At 40.1% G+C, this 22193-nt stretch overlaps 1 protein-coding gene across 17 annotated transcripts in view; it reads right to left on the reverse strand.

Moving 5' to 3' along the window:
* Nucleotides 1–22193, reverse strand: part of MRPL48 (mitochondrial ribosomal protein L48) — a 54834-nt gene that overhangs the window by 8767 nt on the left and 23874 nt on the right. For 15 of the 17 annotated variants that reach the window (XM_058687813.1, XM_058687822.1, XM_058687818.1 and 12 more), the window contains 3 exons: nucleotides 20207–20295; nucleotides 9763–9822; nucleotides 5579–5748 (listed from right to left, as the gene is read on the reverse strand). In XM_058687813.1, coding sequence (XP_058543796.1) covers nucleotides 5579–5748; nucleotides 9763–9822; nucleotides 20207–20295 — 319 coding nt within the window. Of the gene's footprint in view, nucleotides 1–2532; nucleotides 5315–5578; nucleotides 5749–9762; nucleotides 9823–20206; nucleotides 20296–22193 lie in introns of those variants that run through there. The other 2 variants (XM_058687827.1, XM_058687817.1) reach the window with 2 other exon arrangements.

Here is a 22193-nt window from a genome sequence, read left to right on the forward strand (position 1 = left end):
ATCATACACTTTCTTATTTAATTTTCAGAACTTAAAGGAATAAGAAAATTATCATCCCAGTTAGATAGAGGAGGAAACTAAGGTTTAGAATTTCCGAAGGTCATATTGCCAACAACTGATAGAACTAGAATTTGGACACAAGCCGTTTGATTCCAGAGCCTGTGCTCTTAACCAATTGTTACTCAAAGTATGGTCCATAGGCAAGTTAAGTTGCTGGTGAACAAACTGCTTGTTATCAGTCCGTTACAAGATAAGAAGCATGCAACAGTCATTAAACACACCGACATTTAATTCAACCAACATTTTTTTTTTCAATAGTGAGACTTTCTGGATGAAGGAAGCAAAGCACTAATGTACATTTTGGCATTAGCTTCTGATATCTTTGCAGAGTGGCACTTTCAGGAAGCATTGTTCTAAATTATTATGCTGTTCAGCCTCCTTGAACTGACATTGCATTTCATCCTTCACTTACCACCTTCCACATTACGTTGTACACGCGCACACACACACACACACGTGCGCACACACACACACTCCCTAAAATCAGGGACATTCTCCTTGGTATCCTCCAGTCAGGATGTCTAGTACAATACCAACCATACAGCAGGAATAGACTCGATCAGTATTTTAATTCATTAATTAAAGACACTTTCAGGGGCGCCTGGGTGGCGCAGTCGGTTAAGCGTCCGACTTCAGCCAGGTCACGATCTCGCGGTCTGTGAGTTCGAGCCCCGCGTCAGGCTCTGGGCTGACGGCTCGGAGCCTGGAGCCTGTTTCCGATTCTGTGTCTCCCTCTCTCTCTGCCCCTCCCCCGTTCATGCTCTGTCTCTCTCTGTCCCAAAAATAAATAAAAAACGTTTAAAAAAAAAAAAAAAGACACTTTCATTAAACTTTAGGAAATGTATACCATATACACCACACCCTTGCGTTGTTCAGTCACATTCAAGAACCTGTCATTCTTTCACCAACGGCTTAATGTCCCCCATGTGGCAGGTCCTGTGCTAGATGCTAAAGAAATAAAAAAGAACACGGTTCCCACTAGTCAGTAGGGAGGGCAGCTGACACATGAATAGATTATTACGGCCCAAAGCACTAAGTGACATGATAGAAGTATGCGTCAAGTGCTGAAAGAGCAACCAACTCTCTGGGGCATCAGGAAAAGATAAAGCACATCTTTAGGCCTAAAACAATTGAAGTACTATTAGCTGTGAGAGCTTAAGTCACAGGCTATTATCCAATCTTTTCAAGTGCATGTTTAGCACAGTTATATTCCAAGTTACCAAGGTTTAAAAGTTCAAATTTAGCTTAGGAACTTAAAATAAGACCCTATAGGATTAAAAATACTGGGAGTCAGGCAGAAATGAGTTAAATCTAGGCCACTTATTGGTTTTGTGACTTTTGGGCCTTCTGGGCCTTGGTTTCCTCATTTGTAAAATGGGAATATACTGCTATCTAATGAGTAAGAAAGTGTAATTTTTACCATATCCACACACTGTGCCACGTATTACTTGCCACAGTGGCAAACCACCAAAATGATTATTCTTTAAATAATATGGCAATAAATGGCAAACCACCAAAATGATTTTTCTTTAAACCAGTTCACTTAAAAAGTTATTTAAAAAATAAACTTGAGGGGCACCTGGGTGGTTCAGTTGGTTAAGCATCCAACTCTTGATTTCTGCTCCGGTCATGATCTCACAGTCATAAGATTGAGCCCTGTGTTTAGCTCCACAGTGAGCGTGGAGCCTACTTGGGATTCTCTCTCTCCCTCTCCCTCGGCCCCTCCCTGCTCACATTTTTTCTCTCTTTCAATAAATAAATAAACTTAAAAAAAAAAATAAAAGAGAGACTTGAGATGTAGAACAATTGGAATTCAAGTTGCTGATGTGAAAGAAAATGGTAAAGCCACTTTGGAAAACAGTTTGGCAGTTTCTTATAAATTTAAACATCCACTGCCCTTACCATTCGACCCAGCAATCAAATTCCTAGAGAAATGAAAACATGTTCTCACAAAAAGCTGTACATGTTTATAGTGGCTTTATTTATAACTGCCCAAAACAGGAAACAATATAAATGTCCTTCAACTGTTGGATGGATAAACAAACAATCATCCACTCAATGAAATGCTAATTGGCAGCAAAAAGGAACAAACTACCTGATATGGGCAACAGCATAGATCAATCTCAAATACATTATCCTAAGTGAAAGAAGCAGACTCAAAAGGAAAAATAGTGTATAATCCCACTTATATGACATTCTGGAAAAGGCAAAAACTATAGGGGCATCTGGGTGGCTCAGATGGTTAAGCCTCCAACATCAGCTCGGGTCATGATCTTGCAGTTCATGGGTTAAAGTCCTATGTTGGCTCTGTGCTGACAGTTCAGAGCCTGGAGCCTGCTTTGGATTCTGTGTCTCCCTCTCTCTCTCTCTCTGCCCCTCCCTCACTTGTTCTCTCTCTCTCTCTCTCAAAAATAAGTAAACTTAAAAAAAATTTTTTTTAACATTTATTTATTTTTGAGACAGAGAGAGACAGAGCATGAACAGGGGAGGGACAGAGAGAGAGGGAGACACAGAATCCGAAGCAAGGCTCCAGGCTCCGAGCTGTCAGCACAGAGCCCAACGCGGGGCTCGAACTCACGGACTGCGAGATTGTGACCTGAGCTGAAGTCGGACGCTCAACCGACTGAGCCACCCAGGTGCCCCAAGTAAACATTTTTTTTTTAAAGTATTAAAAAAAAAACTATAGGGGCAGAAAACAGATCATTAGTTGTGAGGGACTAGGGCTAAGAGGAGGGACTGACTACAAACGTGGGAGGGAACTTCTTGGGATAATGTAAATGTCCTACATCTGGATGATGATAGTACATACTGTCATTTGTCAAAACTCAGAAATTGTTCACTAAAGGGGTGAATTTTACTGAATTTAAACTATATCTCAGTAAGCCTGACTTTATATCACTATTGTAAATGGAAGACCAGTATCAGCTGCCATCCATAGAAGTTAAAAAAAAAATTACAATGGGGGTGCCTGGCTGGCTCAGTCCGTAGAATATACGACACTTTTTTTTTTTTTTTTTAAGTTTATTTATTTTGCGGAGGGAAGGGCAGAGAGAGGGAGAGAGAGAATCCCAAGCAGGCTTCATGCTGTCAGTGCAGAGCCCCACGTGGGGCTCCAACTCACGAACCATGAGATCATGACCTGAGCTGAAATCAAGAGTCAGACACTCAACCAACTGAACCACAGAACACATGACAGGTGCCCCAGAACACATGACTCTTAATCTCAGGATCATGAGTTCAAGTCCCATGCTGAGCCCAGAGCTTACTTTTAAAAAGTACAACAGAAACAAAATAATGGTATAAAATTCTAGTTAGACATGATTGCTAGCCAAAGACTCTTGAGTCTGAGGTCCTTTCTCTGCTATAAAGATTAGGAGGTGCTAGAGTGGTGTTAAGGACATACCAGAACCACACTAAAAAATCTCTCCTTGACATAATTAGGATGAATGAGAGTTAAAAAGGGAAGAAATCTCTCACCATGTGATTTAATGTTATTTAAAGCAAACTACAGGGCATCTCACACCTTCCGAAACCCTGAGAGATAAGATATGTAAAGTGCCTGGCCTGGAGTAGATAGCCAGTAATTGTTAGTTCTCTTCCCCTACAGTTTTCCAACAAATCCAAAGAGTAAATGAAAACCAGAGCAGGCGAAGAAAGCCTAAATAAATGGGGAGATATACCTCGTTAAAGGATCAGAGGAATCAAAATAGTTGTCAATTCTCTTCAAATTGACCTACAGATTCAACACAATCCCAATAAAATCCCATCAGGTTCCTTTCTGTAGAAATCGACAAACTATAATTATAAAACATTTAAGGAAAACCAAATGACCTAGCATAGCCAAAATAATTTTGAAAAAAAAAAGTTGTAGTTTCAGTAATCCAGCTACAGTAATCAAGACAGTCTGGTATTGGTATAAGTATAGATACATACATCGCTGTAACAGAAGAGAGTCCGGAAATATACCCACACATACATGGTTAACTGACTTTCAAAAAGTGCTAAGACAATTTGATAAAAGCTAGAAAATCTTTTTAACAAATGGTGCTGGAACAACTGGTTATTTACATGAAAAAAAAACAAAAACAAAAACACTTTGATTCATATCTCATACCATATACAAAAATAACTCAAAATGGATCATGGACCTAAAAGTAAAACTTAAAAATATAGAACCTTTAGAAGAAAACACAGGAGAATATCTTTGTGATCTTGGGTTAGACAATATTTTCTTAGGACACCAAAAGCATGAATAAAAAAAAAAATTAATAGGGGCGCCTGGGTGGCTCAGTCGGTTAAGCGTCCGACTTCGGCTCAGGTCACGATCTCGCGGTCCGTGAGTTCGAGCCCCGCGTCGGGCTCTGGGCTGATGGCTCAGAGCCTGGAGCCTGCTTCAGATTCTGTGTCTCCCGCTCTCTCTGACCCTCCCCCGTTCATGCTCTGTCTCTCTCTGTCTCAAAAATAAATAAACTTAAAAAAAAAATTAAAAAAAAAATTAATAAACTGAACTTCATCAAACTTGAAAAAGTCTGCCTTCCAAAGGACTCGGCTAAGAAGATGACAAGATAAGTCACAGACAGGAAGAAAATATTTGCAAAGCATACTGAAAAAGAACTGGTATCCAAAAATAGATAAAGAATTTTCATAACTTAATTATAAGAAAACAAACAACCCAATTTTAAAAATGGACAAAAGATCTGAACAGTCATCAAAGCAAATATACACCAAATTAGCACATGAAAAGACATCAAAATCATTATTTATTAGGGAAATGAAAATTAAGACCACTCACTATGAAATACCACTATATATCTATTAGATATATCTTTAGGGAGGAAAATGACAATACCAAGTGCTGCCCAGGAAAAGGAGTTACTGTAACTCTCATACATTGTTGGTGGGAAAACAAAATGGTGCAGCCACTTTGGAAAACAGACGTCAGTTTCTTATGAAGTTAAACATACATTCACCATACAATCTCCAAATCCCAGGTTTAGGTAGCTATCCAGGAGAAAAGATATATGCATGAGAATGCTTATGACAGCTTTATTTATAATTACCAATAAACTAGAGAACAATGAAAATGTACATCAACTGGTGAATGGATAAACCAATTAAGGTCCAGCATTTAATGGAATACTACTCAGCAATAAAATACTTGCAAAAACATAGATGAATATTAAACGTATTATGCTAAGTGAAAGAGGACAGACACAAAAAGCTACATACTGTATGATTCCATTTACATGATGTTCTGGAGAAACTAAAACAACAGGGACAGCAAATCAATTGTTGGTTGGGATTTGACTACACCTGGGCACTGGGGAAATTTGGGGGTTAATAGAACTGTTCTATATTCTGATTGTGGTAAACTATATAAAAAAAAAAAATATATATATATATATATAAAAAGGATGAATTTTACTAAATGTAAATTATACCTCAAAACCTCATTTAACGACAAAGCAGAGCATGCCACTCACACCAAAAACATCCCATGCAAAGGCATCCTTCATACCTTTCCTCAACTTTAATGGATAGATGGTTGCAGAGGTTGTGAACATATTGGGCATAACTCTCTGCCAGGGCCATGTCGTATGCAGTCAGGTGAATGTTTAAAACCCCATATTCATAATCTGTTCCCAAATTAATGGGTCTCACTTCCACTTTTCCTCTCTTCTTCTTGGGCTGAACCAAAAACAAAAGGAGAAAGAAAATAAAGTATTACACAAAAAATTCTAATCATCCCATCTTGTTATCAAAGAAATCAATCTTTCAAATAAATTTACCATTTTTGTCTTAGGTTACCCTACCTTCAAACTGAAGTTTCTTTGGGAAGGAAAGAGTAACTTCCCTTACCAGTCTGGGCTATGACATCAGCCAACAAAAGGAGAGGGAATATTGCTGGCATTCCTTTAACACAAATACAAGTGACTATCTTCTGCAATTAACTTGATATGAAACCCATCTCTCATCTCTGGCCCTCAGTTTCCCAATTTTCAAATTGGTGGGTTTTTTGATTCTTAATCTAGAATCCATGGAGGAATTTCAAATGGTCTATCAACCCCAAAATTTATATGCAAAATTTTACCAGCATGCATATTTTTCTGAAGGAAAGAATCCTTAGCTTTCATTAGAATCTTAAATCAATTGCAAGGAAACCCAGGATTAGTTCTCTTCCAGCCCCTGCAGCTTTCAATTTCTGCAGTCATTTAGTCTTCCTTTTTTTTTTTTAAGTTTATTTATTTTGAGAGAGAGAGTGTGTGTGCACACAGGGAGGAGCAGAGAGAGAGAGAGAGAGACAGAATCCCAAGCAGGCTCCCCACCATCAGCTCAGAGCCCTACGCAGGGCTAGATCTCATGAACTGCGAGATCATGACCTGGGCCGAAACCAAGAGTCAGATGCTTAACCAACTGAGCCACCCAGGAGCCCCCAATCTTTCTTTAAAAAATTGAGAAATAGACAAATTACTTCTTTTTTTTCATTAAAAAAAAAATTTAACATTCGTTCATTTTTGAGAGACAGAAGGAGACAGAGCATGAGTTGGGGACGGGAACAGAGAGAAAGGGAGACACAGAATCCAAAGCAGGCTCCAGGCTCTGAGCTGTCAGCACAGAGCCCAACGCAGGGCTTGAATCCACAAACCATGAGATAATAACCTGAGCTGAAGTCAGACTCTTAACCAACTGAACCACATAGGCGCCCCAAGAAATAGACAAATTATTTCTACTTTACCATTTCATATTGCTTCACTACATATCAACCTGTGCAGGCTGTGGTAAAAAGTTAAAATGAGGCCTGGGAAAATAGATATTTAACCCAACATAGATCAGGATCAAGAAATCTTCTCAACCAGAAATAATCTAACCTGAATCCCCATCAAGAGGGGGGGACTTGTTAAATAAATCATGGAACATTCATACAATAGTATACATTATGCAGCTTTAAGAAGGAATAGGAATTTCTTTCTGTACTATATGGAAAAGTCTCTAAAATAAATGATAAAAGCAAACTGTAGGATAACATGCTCAGAATATTGCCATGCATACCAAAAAAGTGTGTGTGTGTGTGCACGCACATGTGTGTGTAATTACATACGTATTTAATCATATATTAAAAATATGTCTGGAAGGATGCACAAAAATACTAATATCATTGGCTCCCTGTGAGGGAACTGGATAGCTTGGGCATAGGAGTGGGAAGGAGACTTTTTTAGCTATTTCTCTTGTATATTTTTTGAATTTTTAATAAAGTTAATCTTTTGTCAGTTCAAAACTAGAATCTTAAACTCTACTATATTTTTAAGAAAATTTTTTTAGTAAAAGTTTTATTGCAATATAATACGCATACTAAAGTGGTGCCTGGGTGGCCTAGTTGGTTAAGCATCCAGCTTCAGCTCAGGTCATGATCTCTCGGTTCATGAGTTCGAGCCCCACATTGGGCTCTGTGCTGACAGCTCAGAGCCTGGAGCCTGCTTTGGATTCTGTGTCTCCTTCTCTCTCTGCCCCTCCCCTGCTTGTGCTCTGTCTCTCTGTCTCTCTGTCTCTCTCTCAAAAAATGAATAAAACATTAAAAAAAAAATTTTAAATACACATACTGAAAACAATGCATAAGTAAGTACACAACTCAATGAATTTTCACAAAGTGAAAATATCTGTAAAATCAGTATCCTGAATAACACATAGACGACTACTAGCACCCCAAAAGCTCGTGCTCCTCAAATAAATGACCACTATTCTTACTTCTAAAACCACAGAATGATTTTGCCTGTTCTTGAAATTAATGTAAATGGAATGATACGCTATGCTATCTTTTACGTCTGCCTTCTTTCATTCATTATATTTGTAAGATTCATCATGTATTTGGTGAAATAGCAGTTCTTTCCTTCTCATTGCTCTAGTAGTCTATTGTATGAGTATGCAACAATTTATCCTTTTTACAGCTGATGGAAATTTGGATTGTTTCTAACATATGTCCATAATTAATAGTACATCATGAATACCTACAATCTGAACTATTGAATTATAGAGTATGCATATGTTCATCTTTAATAAGTACTCTCAGTTTTACAAAGATGTTTCCAATTTCTTCTCCCACCAGGATGAATGAGAGTTCTAACTGCTCTACATTCTTGCCAACACAAAACTTAGTGTAGTTGAGTTTTCTGGTTTGCTTTAGCCGTCCTGGTTGGTATTAAATGGTAATGAATTAGGGTTTTAACTTGCAGTTCTTTTGGGTCTATTGAGCCTGAGCACCTTTCCATTTGGATATTCTCTTTTGTAACATGCCTATTCAAGTATTTTGCCCATTTTTTAGATTAGGTTGTCTGCCTTTCTCTTACTGATGTGTAGATTCTTTCTATATTCTAAATATGATCCTTTGTTAAATATACATACTGCAAATATCTGCTCCCTCCCTATAGCTTTCCTTTCATATTTTAATAGTGTACCTTGATGAGTAGAAGTTCTTATTTTTTATGTAATTCAATTTACTCATTCTTTCTTTCGCAGTTATAGTGATTTGTGTGTCCTGTTTAAGAAATCTCTACCTTAATATTGTGAAGATATTCTCATATGTCATCTTCTAGTTGTAGATTATTTTAATATTTACATTTAGATCTACAATCCATCTTGAAGTAATTTTTGTGTATTGTATGAAATAGGCATCAAGAGTAATTTTTTTCGGGGTGCCTGGGTGGCTCAGTCAGTTGAGCATCCGACTTCGGCTCAGGTCATGGTCTTGCAGTTCGTGAGTTCGAGCCCCGTGTCGGGCTCTGTGCTAACAAACAGCTCAGAGCCTAGAGCCTGCTTCGGATTCTGTGTGTGTCTCTCTCTCCCCCTCCCCTGCTCATGCTATGCCTCTCTCTGTCTCTCAAAAACAAATATTTAAAAAAAATTTTTTTTTAAAGAGTAATTTTTTTTCACAGTCATCCAGTCCAGTTGACTTAGCACCATTGGACGGTAGTGTCACTTTTGTCATCTAAGTGCCCACAGATATATGGATCAGTTTCTATACTCTTTATTCTGTTCTGTTGGGCTATTTGTCTGTCCTTGAGCCAATACCACATCTTAACTATTGAACATTTATGATAAGTCCTACTATTTGGTAGAAATAGATTTTTTAAGGGGCACCTGGGTGGCTCAGTAGGTCAAATGTCTGACTTCGGCTCAGGTCATGATCTCACAGTTTGTAAGTTCGAGCCCCATTATCAGCCTCTCTGCTGTCAGCACGGAGCCCACTTGGGATCCTGCCTCCCTCTCTTTCTGCCCCTCCCCCACTCACAGGTGTGCACACTTGCATGTGGCATGTGCTCTCTCTCAAAAATATAAACATTTAGGGGCGCCTGGGTGGCGCAGTCGGTTGGGCGTCCGACTTCAACCAGGTCACGATCTCGCGGTCAGTGAGTTCGAGCCCCGCGTCAGGCTCTGGGCTGATGGCTCAGAGCCTGGAGCCTGTTTCCGATTCTGTGTCTCCCTCTCTCTCTGCCCCTCCCCCGTTCATGCTCTGTCTCTCTCTGTCCCAAAAATAAATAAATGTTGAAAAAAAAAATTAAAAAAAATATATAAACATTTAAAAAAAAAGAAATAGTTTTTTGAAGAAAAAGGTCAAAAACCTATCTCTATTTACATGTCTTAAGTCACCCCTATCTAACAGCCAACAGCCTAGTAGCTGCTACAGCAGAACTGTTCCTGGCGAAGCACCTGGAATGATTCTCTCCCATCACTGCTCCCTGGGTCAGTCCAAGATAGCAGAGGCCCAATCTAGGAGAGTAGGAGGAAGACCAAGAAATGATCCTTTCACAAGACCAGTAATACTGATGACAGACCTGATCTCACAGGGATGTTCTGAAAACTGAACAAAACATTATGTAAGGTGGTTAATACAATCTGTGCCACATAATTAAACACTGAATATATATAAACTTTTATTGCTATTTCCACTTTTATATTCCAATCTAGCACAGGGCCTGGCAAAGAGAAAACATGCAATGAATCACAGGTTTAGAATTTTAGAACTGGACAGCATTTAGAGACAATTGTGTCCCAATTCTTCATCTTTGCAGGGGAAGAATACGAAGCCCAGAGAAATTAAACATGTCCCCCATAGCCACACAGCCAGACAAGCAGATCCTAGGTACTAAAACCCAGAACTCCTGACCCCCAATACAGGGATTTTTCCACTGCAGCCTCTGCATTGCTAAAATTCTTTTTATAGCCTTTATAGTTTCTGGATTTCCTATCTTTATGATGAGAGTCTTCCCCACTTCTTTATTATGTATATAGTCTCTTATAATTTCTCATTGCTAAAATTCTTAACAGTCGTGGCCACCCCAGGGTCCTAGACTTTGCTATGAGTGAGAAGCCAACCTCTAGAGACCAACCATCAAAGAACAGGAGCTTGTCTCTCTCTTTTTCAGAGCCTACCACATTCGTGGCCAAATGCAATGATCCAGACTTCTCATCAAGACATTCAGCACTGCAGTCAGAGCTGTGAAGAATGTTAACGTAGGAATGCAATGAGGAGCTGCTAAAATTTTCCAGCAGAGAGGGGAGGAGCTTCTCTGAAGCCTTTAGAAAGCTTTTATAACCAGGGAAAATGCCAGGCTCTTCAAAGGTGTCACTTTAGGGGAACAAAACAAAACCAAAAAAGCTGATTCCAGTATCCTTCTTGGCATCTCACTTGCTTTTCTGTGTTGGCCTAGATATGCCTGGACCGATCCACACTATCAGGAGCCCACTGTGACATTATATTTCAGTTCTGAGCCAGGGCACAGCATAACCAGCAAGACCTTCCCTTCATATAATATCAGTCACCAGTTCCTATAATTTTACCTGTACAATCTTTCTCATATCCATCCCCTCCTTTCTAACCCTACTGCCTGAGTTTATGCTCTTATGACCACCATGGGGAGTTATTAAAGATATTGTGCAGGGGCGCGTGGGTGGCTCAGTTGGTTGAGTGTCCAACTTTGGCTCAGGTCATGATCTCACAGTTCGTGGGTTCGAGCCTCACATCGGGCTCTGTGCTGACAGCTCAGAGCCTAGAGCATGCTTCTGATTCTGTGTCTCCCCATCTCTCTGCCCCTTCCCCACTCATACTCTGTCTCTCCCTCTCTCAAAAATAAATATTTTTTTTTTATTTTTTAAATTTTTTTTTTCAACGTTTTTTATTTATTTTTGGACAGAGAGAGACAGAGCATGAACAGGGGAGGGGCAGAGAGAGAGGGAGACACAGAATCGGAAACAGGCTCCAGGCTCCGAGCCATCAGCCCAGAGCCTGACGCGGGGCTCGAACTCACGGACCGCGAGATCGTGACCTGGCTGAAGTCGGACGCTTAACCGACTGCGCCACCCAGGCGCCCCAAAAATAAATATTTTTTAAAAATTAAAAAAACAAAGATATTGTGCAAAGGATGTACATGAGCTGTGTTTGGGGAAGCCCACCCTAATTGCACATGGAGGAGAGTCAGGCAGGAAAGAAAGAGAAGATAGGAGAAAGGCAGCAGGGACAATGGACTACTAGTATCCACCATCAAACTTCGGCATTCCTGTGACTGACCTGTATTCAGTGTGTGATGGCCCAGGGTGGCCATTCTTAGATCCCTATAGGATTGTACTATGACCTTCCAAATAGGCCATGGGATATATTACTAAACCATTTTTGTAAAAAAAAAAAGTCTACATTATTATCCCCATTTTACAGAGAGAAAACTGAGATCCTCTGAAAGTACCTCACTTGCCCAAGGTTACTAGGAAGCTTTGCTGGGAACAGGCAGATAGAGAAAGGAGTCAGATTAGAATGACAGGCTGCTGTAACTGCAAGGGATCTCAGAAACAATATAGTCTCTCTTTCTTTCCCTCCCTAATTTTAACCAAGGGGAAAGCTGAAACCCAGAAGGGGGAAATGACTTGTTTACAGTCACAATAGTAAGGACATGACAAAGATAACCACTTTATGTCTAACCATGGCTGGAAGCTGGGTCTGTGGCCCCAAGCCCAGGCTCTCTCCTCTAGATTCTGTGAAAGTGATAATATCTGCCTAATAGGTGGCATTTTCCAGGTGGGAAAATTGGGAAGGAATAGTACCATCCTAATCCTCAAATGAAAAGGCAAATATGCCTGCAGCATATTTAGCTTCCAAAAATTCTGGTGATGAAAATTTAAAAATTTACACCTGAGGGGGCACTTGGGTGGCTCAGTCGGTTAAGGGTCCGACTTTGGCTCAGGTCATGATCTCATCAGTTCGTGGGTCCGAGCCCTGAGTTGTGCTCTGGGCTGACAGCTCAGAGCCTAGAGCCTGCTTCAGATTCTGTGTCTCCCTCTCTCTCTGCCCCTCCCCCACTTGCGCTCTGTCTCTGTCTCTCAAAAATAAATAAACGTTAAAGAAATTTTTTTTTAAATTTATACCTGGGGACCTGAATGATTTGGTGATGGTACTCTGAACAGTCCATACTGAGTTTATGAGGTGCACAGAAATCAAGTGACTATATTTATAACTCAATGTGACATACTCAAGAGACATACACCAGACAGAAGTCCTGGCCCTGACTAGGATGGCCAAAAGTCACAGTCTGGTACTGCATAAAGAACACTATACTTAGATGGAAGCCAAAGAAAATCTGGACTCAAATCCTGTCTGCTTAGTCACTAAATGACATTGAATGACCTCTCTAGGTGTCAGTTTCTTCACCTGTAACACCTAAAGTTCTTGTGACGCTTGAAATAGTAAATTTATATGAAATGGAAATAGCATAGACATCACATAGGTTCTGACCACCTTGGTTCAAATGCTGGCTCTGGAAATAACTAGCCAATTAGGCAAGTTATTTAATCTCTCTGAGTCTTAGAGTCCTCAGACAGGGTCTTTAATAACTAGGATATCCGAGGATTGAATAAAATACACTATTTATAATGTTATAAAATGGTATAACACTTTTATTTTATTTTTTTACTTTCTTTTTTTTTATTAAGTTTTTAAATTTCAATTCCAATATAGTTAACATACAGTGTTATGTTAGTTTCAGGTGAACAATTCTATACATTACTCAGTGCTCACTGTGTTAAGTATACTATGATATTATAAAATAGAATAATGCTTTTAAAGCCTGTTACATAGTAGTTACAGCATCTGGTATACAGCAGTTACTCAATAAATGGTATCTTTAAAAAAGGTTGAGTAATGCATACCAATAGAGCATTATTATACTATAAATTGGAGGTAATCATGCTCCTGGTATCCTACTGGCATGCTTTACAGAATGAAACACTTATTAAGCACCTGCTGCATGCAAAGTACTAATTCAATCACTCTCAGCAAAGACACCAACAAAACAGAAAACACAGTCCCAGCCCTCAAGGAATTTACAGTTCAGAGAGAGAGAAGAGACACGTGAAAGACCAAATCTCAATTTAAACATAAAGAGCAGCCCAACTCAATGGCAAGTTCAGCACAAGCTACTTTGCTGGACCATGCTGATTAACTCCCCAAGCTGCTGGTTGCAGTTGAAAGGGCAGTAAGCAGACACACTTAAGGGTATATAGTAGTTACTTAATAAACGGTATCTTTTTTTAATGTTTATTTATTTTTAGGGAGAGAGAGATAGAGCACAAATAAAGGAGGGGCAAGGAGAGAGAGGAAGACACAGAACCTGAAACAGGCTCCAGGCTCCGAGCTGTCAGCATAGAGCCCAACGCGGGGCTCAAACCCACAAACCATGAGATCACAACCTGAGCCAAAGTCAACCGCCTAACCAACTAAGCCACCCAGGTGCTCCAATAAATGGTATCTTTTAAAAAGGATTGATTTAGACCTACCTACTTCTCAGGTCTTATGGTCCCTCATCCCCTACCTTAGACCCCATGATTAAAAAACTCCTAAGTTTCCCAGTTGCATCTCAGTGTCTTCCTACCTTCACCCAGGAGGTTTCCCCTCCTTGCAGAGTCTTTGAATCTTCACCCCACATGATTAATGTGAGCAACTCCTACTTATTTTTAAGACTGAGCTCATGTTCTTCCAGGAAGCCCTCCCTGATTCCTCAGGTTAAATTAAGTACCACTCTTATGTGTTCCCATAGCAAACCTTCCCCCATATATACCACTACCAATCACATGTATGCCTCTGCATTTATTCAACAAATATTTACTGACCACTAGTGATGAGCAAGACCATGGTTAGCATTAGGGATATGATAAGTAATAAGACAGCCATTGTCTCTGCTCACTAACACTTACAATCTATAAGGAAAGGCATATATAGAACAAGTAATTTTAAGGAGATGCATGTTTTACGAGAGGAAAATAGAATGCTATGGGATTGTAAAAAGGCAGACTAATGCTATCACCATCATCATTACCACTTATGGGCTCTATGTTTCAAACACTGTGCTAAGTACTTAAAGTTTTCTTAATTTATTTCTCACAACAACATTGGGAAGTATAATTCCTACATAAAGTCTAGGAAACTCTGGCTTGGAAAAGTTAAATGATGTATCCAAGGACATACAACTAGTAAGCATCAGAGCTGAATCTTTAACTCAGGTCTGCCTAATTCCAAAACATTTCTCTTAACCTCTGTCTTTCCCTTTAGGCAAAGTGTGCAGAGGCTGCCAGTTTCCTCAATATCTATTCTCCATTTCTCCTTTAATAAGATAACTGCTGAAACACAACAGTTGGCAGATGGCAAACTTTATTCATGAAAGAATAATTAAGGAAATCAAAGTAAAAAAAAAATAACAGAACTGCTGGATTTTAGCAGGGTATATGACCATTTATAATAAAAATTGCATGTCCCAAGCAATCTTGTAGCTAGGTATGGTTATATGACTCACTTCCGGCCAGTGGGACAAGAGCTTATGTACACTACTTTCCCTTTCTCCAGCCTGCTTGACGGAATGTGGACATGATGGCTGAAGAGGGAGTGGCCATCTCAGGACTATGGGTTAGAAGCAGTATGATAAGTGTGGCAAAGCCAAAAACTGGAATATCTACTTATACTTTTTTTTTTTTTTAATTTTTTTTTCAACGTTTTTTATTTATTTTTGGGACAGAGAGACAGAGCATGAACGGGGGAGGGGCAGAGAGAGAGGGAGACACAGAAACGGAAACAGGCTCCAGGCTCTGAGCCATCAGCCCAGAGCCTGACGCGGGGCTCGAACTCACGGACCGTGAGATCGTGACCTGGCTGAAGTCGGACGCTTAACCGACTGCGCCACCCAGGCGCCCCGCTACTTATACTTTTATGTGAGAGAGAAGTAAGCTTCTATCTTGTTTATGCCTCTAGATTAAGTGGATCTCTCTATTATGGCAACAAAACTACTATCTCAATTCCTATAAGAAGCTACTACATCTCATTCATTTCTCTATTCCTTGAGCCCAGAAACATTAAATGTTGAGTTGGACTGAACTGAATTCTTGTTTGGGTTCCGTCATTCACTAGACATATGTCATAGAGAAAAAATCATTAATGCCCTTCAATCAGTTTCCTTTTCCACCCTGCCTATCTCACAGGATAGTTGGTGAATCAAATGGCATGGTTTTCAAATTTGTTGGTTGCAAAGGGCCTAACAAAACCATGTTTTTCTTTGTGAAACACCATAAAATGTTTGTCAAGATACGTGGATCATATACAAGAATGACTTTACTAGCAGAAAATATGGTTGTATTATATAAATGGAGTTCTCTGCATCTCAAAAAATATGAAAAAAAAAAGAAAACATATCTGAGTTTCTCTGTTAATATTTGTTTTCATCAAGTAAAACTGGGGGAAAAAACCTGAAATTTAGGTTCTAAATTGTGGAAACTAAAATGCGGAAGATTGCCATTAGTACACTTGAGGAGAGGTTTGGCTCTAGGATCACTAGCGTTCCAAAAGCACATGGCTTGAGAGGAACTGAGATAATGGATGTGAAAGCACTTTGAAAATGGAAAGGGATCATTACTACTATTCATATCAAATATGACTCCCTCTAAAACTCTGACATTATTGTAATTCAGCAGAACAGGCAAGGCAGAATGAGACTGGTGGGCTAGAGACCAGGGCACTCTAATGGCACAGGCTAAGAGTCAGGTCATCATTAATAATCACTCAGAAAAGTTCTGGGGAACTCTATCATGTTCTTTATAGCCCCAGTGTTTCCCAGTGTATCCCAAGCAGCTGGTTATTCCTAGGGTCAGTTCACTTTAAATACTCAGTGTATGATGTAGGTGGCATTTAGTAAATATCTGTAGAGCTGACTTCCATAACACCTTCACTGACCCTTTCAGGGAGAATTGCTTCCTTAATTTTGTTCTCTTGTCAGTTCATTCTGCTAGTAAAGCACTTACCATGTACGGTTAGTTACATTTTTGAGCACTACCTTTCCTAGCCTGCTGTATGCTTTGGGTAAGAAGCGACTGTGTCCCATTCACCCAAGCATCTCTTGTGTTCACACAGTGCCTGGCACATAGTAGATGCTCAATGATGGTTTTACTTTTCAGTGAGTTACAAGAGGCAGACTTGAGGAAAAACATAGATGCTAATTTAAAACAACTCTTCCCTAAGCCAGTCCTAAATCCAAGTCTAGCCCTATGGTTACTGCACTGGCAAAACCAATCTTTCTGTTCCCAGGAAGCTAGGACTGTCACTATCAAGTGATTCTGATTTGCTGATTTTTCTGGGAACGATGCCACAGTCTCCTCACAGCCTTGTGGCTGTGGGAGCTAATCTATCTATGGGTGTTACAATAAACTAAATAGGTGTCATAAATGACAGACACCTCCTGTATGTCAACAGTGCAAACAGTTTCCAAGACAGAAGACATCTTGACTCCTAGGGGGCCATTCTAGAAAGGGGAAGTAAATTGCCTACATTACAAAAGATACATATTACTCTCTTGCCCCAGGGCCTAGAAAATAGAACACAGAACAATTACAAACTGACAGCAATTTATGTTGCCTCCATTTCATCCTCCCATACCTTCCTCTTAGCAGTTCTCTGAATCTTGGATTAATACCCCAATTAATAACAGCTGAGGGCAAGTCTGTGGTCTTGGGAGAAATCACCTAGTGCTACACCAATATGAAGGACTACATTATTTTCATTTCATAGAAATAAACATTCCAAACAATCCAAAGCCTTTTAAATTCAATAGAATGATTCAGGGCCTTGAGGAAATAATGAGATCTATACATTCAGACACAGTGTTAGGCCTGGAGATTATCTCTGGATGTGATCTCTCACTGCCACAGTCAAGCTGGGTCTTACAGGATGTGAGATTACACCAGCAGAAATAGGACAAGATCTGGGCACTTTGTACATGAGAATTAACTCTTGTCTTAAGGATGGGGGCTCAAGAGAGTAGAGGGCCCAGCCTGGATACTAGAGAGGGAAGGAAGGAACTTTGGCTGCTTATTGTTTTTTCTAGGTGCTATGCTTAGGGAAAGAAAGGGGACCACAAGATCCCTTCTAGCTTTTCTAGTCAAATTCACCAGGGGGGGGGGGGGGGCGGTGGCAAAAGAGACAGGGACCTGGGACAGAGCCTCTGCAAGTTGGCAGACAAGAGCTTTCATGTGCTGTCCTGTGTCGGAAGCAAGGGGATTGCATCAGTGACCACTACTATCTGGCTAGACACTGAGGGATGATGAAGGACATCACAGAAAAGCCTACAGCACTAACCAAAGAGAGCATCACTCCCTTCAAGCAACTAAGGTCATCTGGAGCCAGCTGTTTGCAAATAGTGGGTTGTGTTTGCCAGCTTTGATTGACAAAACCTCGGGGCAGTTCCAATAACCACATTTCAGTTCAGCTCAATCAATATTTCCTGTCCTCTACTTGATACCTGGCCCTCTGCTACACACTGAGGGTGCAGAGAAAAACGAGACACGGCCTCTACCCTTAGAGAGCTCACCATCTGGAAGGGGAGATGGTCATCAAACAGATCATTACAACAAAGCAGTAAGTCCTAAGACAGAGGAAGCACAAGGAATTCTGGCAGCTCATGGTAGGACAAGTAGCCCAGGTACAGGGAACCCAGGAAGGCTTCTCACAAGGGGAGATTCATTGTTTTCCTCCTCACCCCATTTCCCCACAAGAATTTAAAGGTTTGATGACGTATTAACCAAGTGAAAAGGGAAAGACCTTCCAAGTAGATAGAACAGCCTTGAAACGGTATGATGATTTGGATGAAAAGCGAGAGGTCCAATGCAGTTAAAGCATGGTATCCCTGAGATGGGAGAAGAGAGCAGGGAGAAAGACAGGGACAGATGGCACTAATGTGGCATTGAGCTTCCTTTTATACCAAACTAGGGAGAAGGTCAGAGCATGGCACATGCAGAAAATTATCTTTTAGAGGAAAAAAATCCCAAGAAATTAACAAAAAAACAAAGAACACAGGCTCAAACAAAATGAATTTTATTTCCTACTAATTTACGTGGGACTTTTAGAAGAGGGATATCCCAAAATAAAACAACTCCAACAACTACTTTAAGGTGTCACAACTCAAAGAGGGTGTAAGTCACTCCTTTTAAATTTTAATAGCACCTTGTTATCTTCCTTTTAGCACCTGTCGCTTTCTGCTTAGGAGCATAAGTATCTGTGTCTTATCTCTAATGGTTTATCAGCCCTCTGAGCATGAACCAGGTCTTGTTCATTCATCCTATAAAATTTTATTACAACCCAGTCTGAATAGGCAAGGCACCCTCAACAATGCCTAGCACATAACAGACATTCAACAATTGTTTCAGAACACCAGAGATACATGATATCAGAACTAAAAGACTCTTTTTAATTTTTTAAAGTTTATTTATTTATTTATTTATTCATTTATTTATTTATTTATTTATTTTGAGAGAGAGAGCAAGCACAAGCGGGGGAGGGACAGAGAGAAAGAGAGACAGAATCTCAAGCAGCCTCTGCACTGATGGTGCAGAGCCCGATGCGGGGCTTGACCCACGACCTGTGAATCATGACCTGAGCCAAGACCAAGAGTCGGACATTTAACCAACTATGCCACCCAGGGTTCCCTCAGAGCTGAAAGAGTCTTAAAGATAATTCTAATCCAGTTCCTCAGCCTTTATGAAGACTCATAAAAGCTATGGACTCTCTTCCCAGAAAAAAACCACACACAGAAAACATTTTACGTATAATTTCAGGGACTATAATGCCCAGAGGGGTAAAGTTAACTTATCCGGAGTTGTGAAGGTGTAATAAGTAGCATAACCAAGCCTAGAACACAAGTTTCCTGGTTCCCAATTAAGGTCTCTTCCCACTACAAACTACAAATGAACAATTTATTTGGGTTGCTCCCTGCCGGGAGGCTGCCAAATGTGGCAATGTTCCCCTGAAATTCCTTACTACAAAGATGACGCTCAGGAGAACATGCAAGTTTAGCAGCTTCTGAGACCCAAAGACAGTGGTGGACCTCTGCCAAGGAGAAAGAGGGGCAGCAGGAGATGTTCAGGGTTACATGGAAACATTACAATAAACCAAAGAACCAAAAGTGATATTGAAGTCTCCCCAAGTAGAAGAGCAAAATCCTTCTTAACTGCACTGTTTACAGGAAGTGCTAGAATCATGACTCAAAGCCAGACCTTCTGACTTTCAGGCCGGTGTTGTGTCCACCTCACCAACAAAATTCTCTGCACATCCACAGAAATCTAACCACCACTGAAGCAATCCTGTTGCTATGGGAATCCTAAGAAATGGGCTAAGTAATCTTAGAATGCTTGGAACTAACTCCCAGTTATCTGTGATAATGGATTCAAGGAACATCAACGTATTTTCAATCTGCAAATACTATAAAACTATTTGGCTGAAAATGTAATCTGCCTCTACTTGCCACAAACCATTCAAGTCAAGTGCATATCATTTAATGTGAGGTCCATACTGAAATAAGTACTAAGAAGATACTCTTTTAAAGTACCACAAGTAATGAAGCCAAATCATTTGCGTTTCCCTGTGATAACCTGGTATATGGACAAGATCAAGAGCTGGCAGAAACAGCCCCACCGTAGATAATATCCAAATGAAATAACTGGAGACGACTAAAGGATGACCCCCCCCCCCATCCTTTCTACCTCCAATAGTATCCAACCAGTGTGTGTCTGATCTTTAGTTCTTGGCAAAAGTTGTACACTGTCCTTTTCTAAAATGGACCCCTGTTCCCTTTACCTCCTGGGCTTTAACTAGGTGCTTATATCTTCCAATGCCATGGGTAGGCTTTGTCTTGTAGTGTCGACTGGTGCTCAACAGAATGCCACCTAAAAGACAGAAAATAAGACAAACAGGTTTCAAAACTCTTCCAGGGCAGACAGATCACACACGAAGAGACAAATTTTCCACCACAAGACTGGGAATATTTGAGGACAGCAGGCCACTTACTGATTAAAGAACTAGAGCTACTTCTTAATCCTGGACTGACTCTCAGTTTACCCCTTTTTTTCTCAACTTTTGGGCCCTGGACTATATCCAATCCCCACTACCTATCTTTCCTTGAGAAATTATCTCCTGCTACAGCCACTGGTGGCAGGAGGACAAAATACTTTCTCACAGTGTTCTTGTTTTCTCTTGTCCCCCAACAGGCAATAATCCTTTTAAAGTTTCTCATATGGGCCATACAGAGAAGGAGATGGGTGACAAATATGGCCAGGTAAGAGGACAATCACAAATTTCCACAAAGTTTTACAAACCATCTATTTATTTGTGCTAATATAGAACAACTTCCAACACACATTGCCAAGTGAATAACAACAAAAACAAAAACCTAAGATAAAGAACAGTGTGTATGTATACTAAGCATAAACCAGGATCTCCATACACATATTTATTGTGGTAGGCCCAGAGATGCACCACTTGGATCTACCTTCAGGGAAGCCCTTTAATCCTAATTATTTTTATCCCTGTTTACAAATAAACTGTAGCTTGACACATGAAAAGATGCTTAACATCACTCATCATCAGGGAAATGCAAGTCAAAACCTATCAGAATGGCCAAGATCAAAAAAACGAGAAACAAGTGTTGCAAGGATATGGAGAAAAAGGAACCCTCTTGCACCGTTGGTGGGAATGCAAACTGGTGCAGCCACTGTAGAAAACAGTATGGAGGTTCCTCAAAAAAGTTAAAGATAAGGGGCTCCTGGGTGGCTCAGTTGGCTAAGCATGCAACTCTTGATTTTGGCTCAGGTCATGATCTCCCAGTTGTGAGATAGAGCCCCACGTCAAGCTCCACACTGGGCATAGAGCCTGCTTAAGATTCTCTCTCTCTCTTTCTCTTTCTCTCTCTCCCTCTCTCTCCCTCTGCCTCTCCCCTCCACACACTCTCTCAAAAATAAAATAAAATAAAATTTTTACAAAAAGCTAAAAATAGAACTACCCTACAATCCAATAATTGCACTTCTGGGTATTTACCAAAAAAAAAAAAAAATACAAAAACACTAATGCAAAGAGATACATCCATCCTATTTATAGCAGCATTATTATGGAAGCAGCCCAAATGTCCATTGATAGATGAAAGGAAGTAGTGTGTGTATATATACAAAGGAATATTATTCAGCCATAAAAAAAGAACGAAATCCTGCCATTTGCAACAGCATGGATGGATCTAGGGAGTATAATGTTAAGTGAAATAAGTCAGTCAGAGAAAGACAAATACCATATGATTTTGGTCATATGTAGAATTTCAGAAACAAAACAAATAAGCAAAGAAAAAAAAGAGAGACAAAGAAACAGATTTTTAACTTTAGAGAACAAACTGATGGCTATCAGAGGGGAGGTGCGTGGGGGAGGGGTAAAATAGGTGATGGGGATTAAAGAGTATACTTACCATGATGAGCACAGGGTAATGTATGGAATTGTTGAATTACGATACTATAGACCTAAAACTAACATAACACTGTATGGTAGCTATACTGGAACTATTTATTTATTTATTTTTTTAATGTTTATTTATTTTTGAGACAGAGAGAGACAGAGCATGAACGGGGGAGGGTCAGAGAAAGGGAGACACAGAATCCGAAGCAGGCTCCAGGCTCTGAGCACGGGGCACGAACCCACAAACCATGAGATCATGACCTGAGCCAAAGTCGGACGCCCAACCCACTGAGCCACCCAGGCGCCCCAAGGAACTATTTATTTTTTAAAAAGCATGAGTAGAGCAGGG

The sequence above is a fragment of the Neofelis nebulosa genome, chromosome 10, assembly GCF_028018385.1.
Source record: "Neofelis nebulosa isolate mNeoNeb1 chromosome 10, mNeoNeb1.pri, whole genome shotgun sequence".
Taxonomy (NCBI): domain Eukaryota; kingdom Metazoa; phylum Chordata; class Mammalia; order Carnivora; family Felidae; genus Neofelis; species Neofelis nebulosa.